At 47.0% G+C, this 5,103-nt stretch overlaps 1 protein-coding gene and 1 long non-coding RNA gene across 7 annotated transcripts in view; one reads left to right on the top strand and one right to left on the bottom strand.

Annotated features, from left to right (window-relative positions):
- LOC108531112 (uncharacterized) overlaps positions 1-848 on the bottom strand; it is a 32,559-nt gene extending 31,711 nt beyond the window's left edge. The window contains exon 1 of the long non-coding RNA XR_001886067.1: positions 759-848. This is a non-coding gene — a long non-coding RNA (uncharacterized LOC108531112). The remainder of the gene's footprint in view (positions 1-758) is intronic.
- A 161-nt stretch (positions 849-1,009) lies between these two features.
- Positions 1,010-5,103, top strand: part of SUV39H2 (SUV39H2 histone lysine methyltransferase) — a 24,981-nt gene continuing 20,887 nt past the window's right edge. Inside the window, exons 1-2 of one of the 6 annotated variants that reach the window (XM_017874322.1) lie at positions 1,010-1,162; positions 3,728-3,873. In XM_017874322.1, the coding sequence (XP_017729811.1) occupies positions 1,132-1,162; positions 3,728-3,873 (177 nt within the window). In that variant the 5' untranslated portion in view covers positions 1,010-1,131. Of the gene's footprint in view, positions 1,204-1,362; positions 1,746-2,734; positions 2,781-3,727; positions 3,874-5,103 lie in introns of those variants that run through there. The other 5 variants (XM_017874336.1, XM_017874345.1, XM_017874353.1 and 2 more) reach the window with 5 other exon arrangements.

Below are 5,103 nucleotides of genomic sequence, written 5' to 3'. Positions count from 1 at the left end.
AATATATATATATATATTTCAGGGGATTTGTTTTGCTTAAGACTAAAAGCTTCATGAACATCTTTTAAGACGGCTAGACAGTATTTCATAATGGAATCAAACAACCAGTCCTTTAATGGTCTGCGTTTAAGTCCTTAGTAGACATCAAATGGCTTTCTGCCAGTTTTCGTTATTTGCTCTAAGATTTCTGCTTTAGGTTGTTTAAAACAGTCATATGGATGCGGCGTCAAGAATGGCTGGGGGGAGAGGGGTGGAGACCAGGTGGGAGGCCCCTGGAGTCGCCCTGCAGCCTCCTTACCAACATGTCCTCTTCCTCCCGGCCCCCACCCGTCAGCAGGCCGAGCTCAGGAGCTTGTCAACAACACGGGAGGGGGGCTCGGGTCTCCTTACAGACTTACCCAGTCCCAATTTACATTAAAGTTGAGCCCAGGAGGTCGAGACTGCAGTGAGCGGTAATCGCGCCACTGCACTTCAGCTTGGTGACAAAGTGAGACCCCATCTCTTCCAAGTCCGCACCTCCCCACCACGACGATTCGTAAGCCCCTTTTAAGTGTGAGAAGCACTGATGGAGACCGGCGGTTTCAGCTGTGCCGCACATTAGGCTCAGCTGGTAGCTGGGCAGCACAGGCCATACCCCACACCAACCAGTCGGAATCCCGGCGACCGCACCAAGCCAGCGGAACCTCTCCAGCCATGCCCATGTGCAGCCGCTTCCGAGGCCCGGTGCTCCAGGGAAGTGGGGTCGGGGGGAGCCTAACCATGGCCCGAGGGGCTGCGGTGGCTGCGGAACCGGACCCGAAAGGCAGCGTCCCTGGCCGATGTCCTCCCGAGTGACTGCGCCAAACGGGCTGGCGCAGGGAATGGGCGCCGGACATCGCAGAAGATGGCAGAGCACGCACGCTCGCTCCGCCCCGCTCCTCGCCTTTGAGGCCCGGCCTAGCCTTGGGGCGCAGGCGCGCTGACCGCCGCGGCGGGGGTTCGGCCGCCAGTGACGTCAGGACGCCGTGCGGGTTCCATTCCCCCCCCGCAAGCCCCGGCCCCCACGTCCCGCGCGGGCCGGCCAGGGGCGGGGCGTCGGGCCAGCTGAGCTATCCCGTCAGACCGCGCCAGTTTGAATGAAAGCTCCACAAGATGGCGGCGGTCGGGGCCGAGGCGCGAGGAGGTGAGGCTGGAGCGCGGCCCCCTCGCCCTCCCCGTTCCCAGGCAAGCTCCCAAGGCCCGGGCGGCGGGGCCGTCCCGCGGGCCAGCCAGACGGCGACGTGGCGGTTCCCCGGCCGCTGCGCCCCCGACTCCGGGACATAAGCTGCGGGTGCCTACCCTCCCCCAGGCCGCTGACCCGCCTCCCTGCCCGGCCGGCTCCCGCCGCGGAGGTGGGCACCGCGCGAGCCCGGGGCGCTTCGGCTGCGGAGCGTGGCCTCTCCGCCCGCTTGGCCCGGCCCCCTCGGCGTCTCCCGTGGTGGCTTCGGGGGTCTGGGCTGCTCCCCGGCGGTCCCCGGCTGGAGGTCCCGGGGGCCCGGCTGCGACTGGCTCCTTTGTGGTGGTTCGAGCGCGGCGTGCGGCATGCGCCCGGGCCTTTGAAGTGGGAGGCGGGAAGCGACGCCCGCCGGCGTGAACATGACCTTAATATCAGAGGGGGAGAGGAAATCGGGGCGCCTGTGTGCTAAGGGGATAACCGAGGAACCCCCCCGCACCACAAGGCGGACACGCTAGGAGGTTGAGTGCCTCGTTGGAGAATCGCCCAGAAAGTGGGTATTTGAGGTTGCAGCCTCTGGCTTACGGTAACTCTTCCACCCACCGGGAGCTTGGTGTTATTTCTGTGGACGCTGGGGAATTGGGCACCGAGCGCGCGTGGGTGTGGGCGTCGGGGGGTGTTGGTATCGCGCACGCTTTGAGAGCCTACAACTTTTCCGTGCGTTCTGGAATGTAAAGGTGTTTTCAAGCTCGCCTCCTCTCCGCTTGGATTATGACCTCATTATCCCCGAGTTTTTCTTCCTTGGAGAATGTCAGGGGTTACTGTGAACTAAGCTAGCGGAAGGTGTTTGTGGTGGTCATGAACTATTTAATTTTGTCAGTGAAATATTTTTCTACATTACTGGAGACTGTTGAGAGATTATCGGTTTTTTTTTTTTTAACCACGTGTTTGCAGTTTTGCATGTTCACTTTTTTTAATTCTCAAAGAGCATTTCCTTTGCGGGTTGTGTTTTGAATCCTCAACTAGATAAAAATGTTTAGGAAAAGCACACAAACACACCTTGGGTAGATACTCAAGAGGAACCTCCTTTATACGTGATCCCCTTAATGAGGTCAACTTAACACAAAACGTTCTCTAGTTTTTTTAGATGGAAGGGACTTACGGGGTCATTTCTCTCCCATCACTGTCCTACCCCCAAACGACCAGTCCAAAGCAGTCGGCCTCTTCCCCCACGTTTTCTGGAGGAAAATACTTTTCTCTTTACTGCTTTAGGATGGAGTCGTTTGCAGCCAGTGAGATGGTGGAAATTATGCTTAAGGGTTTCTGACAAGTCTCTGTGTGAGGTGGGGAGGATGAGGAAAGGGTGCAGGAAAAGTTACTGCCGCTAACAAGTGTTCTCCCTTTCCTGAAATTAGCTCAAAACACAAAAGGTGATCGCAACTACCTTGGAGAGCTACCAAGTAAAGCTTGAGTTTACTGATAGATTTTGTTTGGTAACACCAGTTTTCTCCATTTTTTTCCAGTGAATGTGACAGCCAGACAGATTGAGACCTCACTAAAGTCACATAGCTCGGTGGCTGAGCGATGGGTAGGGCAGAGGACTTTTGATCCTGTCTAGTGCTTACCATGACACTAGCCCTAACACCAAGTTTGTTCCATTTTCCTAAACGTGTTTGTTAATTTACACTTTAAATTCAGTGTGGTAACATGCTACTTACAGAAATTTGAGGGTCAAATTTTCTGGAACACAATTAGTTTCTGGCTTCTGGAGGGTTGATAAGTATGCCTAATTTTCTTTGAGTTTAGTACATGGCTTATGTAAATTGAACACCGTTTTAAAAGTTTGGCTTTAAAAACAGTACAGTCAATAAGTATTACAAAATATCGATATACTCTCCAGTTTTTTAATAACTCGAGTTTATTCACCTTGGTGATAATATATTGCAGTATGGGTAAAATAATAAGTGGAATTAAAGCTTCATGCAACATTTCAAAGAGGAAACTAACATATGAGTTTGTAACGTAGAAATATATTTTAATTAGATTTCAGTTCGTTTTGTCCAGTTAAAAATAATGAAAGTTATGTGTTAACGAATTATAATGTTGTTTTAAAGTATATTTTAGATATGTTTTTAAGAATAAGTGTCCTAGAGATTTACATTTTATTAAAATAGTGATTATAGTCTATGTAGAATACAGTGAAAGTAAGAAACACTACCTCTGTTGACCTGCATCTGCATATAATCTTTAAAAAGCTTACAGACATGAAAACATTTTCAAGTGACTTAATAGAAATCAACTGATGTCAGTTAAACATAGTGGAGTAGAAATCCATGAGAAAATCCAAGAACACCAATTTAACGAAATAGTTCCTTAATGTTTAACTTTTTCTTGAAGACACATAATTGGTTTCTTGTCATAGGAATTTTTAGTCTAAAATTGCCAGTTGAAAGGTGGGGAATAGAGGTTTTTTCTCTTTTTTATTTTAATTGAATAGCTATTTCATTAGTAAAGAATTCTATTTTCTTATTGTAGCTTGGTGTGTGCCTTGCCTAGTTTCACTTGATACTCTTCAGGAATTATGTAGAAAAGAAAAGCTCACATGTAAATCGATTGGAATCACCAAAAGGAATCTAAACAATTATGAGGTGGAATACTTGTGTGACTACAAGGTAGTAAAGGTAAGGCAAATATCTAGCCCCTTACAAGAGACCTAATCAGACTTCAGTATTTCATATTTCTGTAACAAAAAAAGAACCTTAAAAGTAAGAAAAGCTCTTCTTAATGTTTAAAAAATTCTAAGCCATAATAAATTTATGTGTCCTATCATCTGTGTTGCCAAATAGCATTAAGAGGATTTTGAAGCTTACAATGTTCTTGCGTTAGAATATTTTAGTGCTCGTATCACTCTACATCCAACTCTTGATTATCTCTGTGTGGGTTACCAGAGCAAATGTTTGATCTCCAATTGTCTTTCGTTTTGTTCCTGGATCATATTTCCCCACTATCACCTGAAATGAACCTACCGTTTCAAACCAATTTTAGTGTTATCGAATCTCAAGAACATCACCATTTGCATTTCCTGCCATCCTATCAAACTCCAGATTTAGTCAGGTTCTAGGTTATAACAGAATGGCCTGGATTGCAAAGTCATTTCCAGCTTTTGTTTAGTACCTTAGAACTTAAGCAAACTCATTTCACTTCTCTAAGCCTTCCTTTATTGCTCTTAAAAAATGGCAGAGTTGTTCTCTAAAGATATTTTGACCTAAGTTTATATTTTTGAGTAATTCATCTGTCTATAGCCTACCTCTCTTTCCAAGAACTGTTTTGGTCATTAATCTACCAATTCTATTGATAAGTGAATCGGGAATCCTGTTTAAGTCTTTGTTTTCCTCCTCCATCTTCTATATTGAATCAGTCACTAAATCCCATTCTTTCAAGTTCCTTTAGTATCACTGCCTTCCCCGCGCAGTGGGATCTTATGCTCGTGCATTTCACCGGCACTCTCAGCATCCTTCAGCCCCTGAAACAGCCCCAGTCATCTGCCATCTCAGTTTATAAGCTATGGACTGACCAATCCAGCTGAGAATATTATACAATCATGCATATCAGCCCCATTATAACATTTCTGTTCTCACACTGCTCAGTTCTACCTGACGAGCTTTTAATCTTGCTTGCTTTTCCCATTCTTGTCAGCAGGTTTTCCAGCTTGTATTACTTTTCTGGGTTTCTTACTCTACCCATTTCTCATTTTCTGCTGAAGACCTCCTACCTCAATGAAAAATAGGATCCTTCATGTGTAAACTCTCAACTTACCTTCACCACCAGCTGTTCACTTATTCTTACTTCCAGAGGTGTCACCATTTTTCTTTTTTCTTCCTATCTACCCCCTCTAGGACTTTTTTTTTTTT

Source organism: Rhinopithecus bieti, unplaced genomic scaffold (assembly GCF_001698545.2).
Source record: "Rhinopithecus bieti isolate Rb0 unplaced genomic scaffold, ASM169854v2 scaffold_1012, whole genome shotgun sequence".
Lineage (NCBI taxonomy): Eukaryota > Metazoa > Chordata > Mammalia > Primates > Cercopithecidae > Rhinopithecus > Rhinopithecus bieti.
The sequence above is the reverse complement of the archived record's forward strand: the minus strand, read 5'-3'. Positions and strand labels throughout refer to the sequence as shown.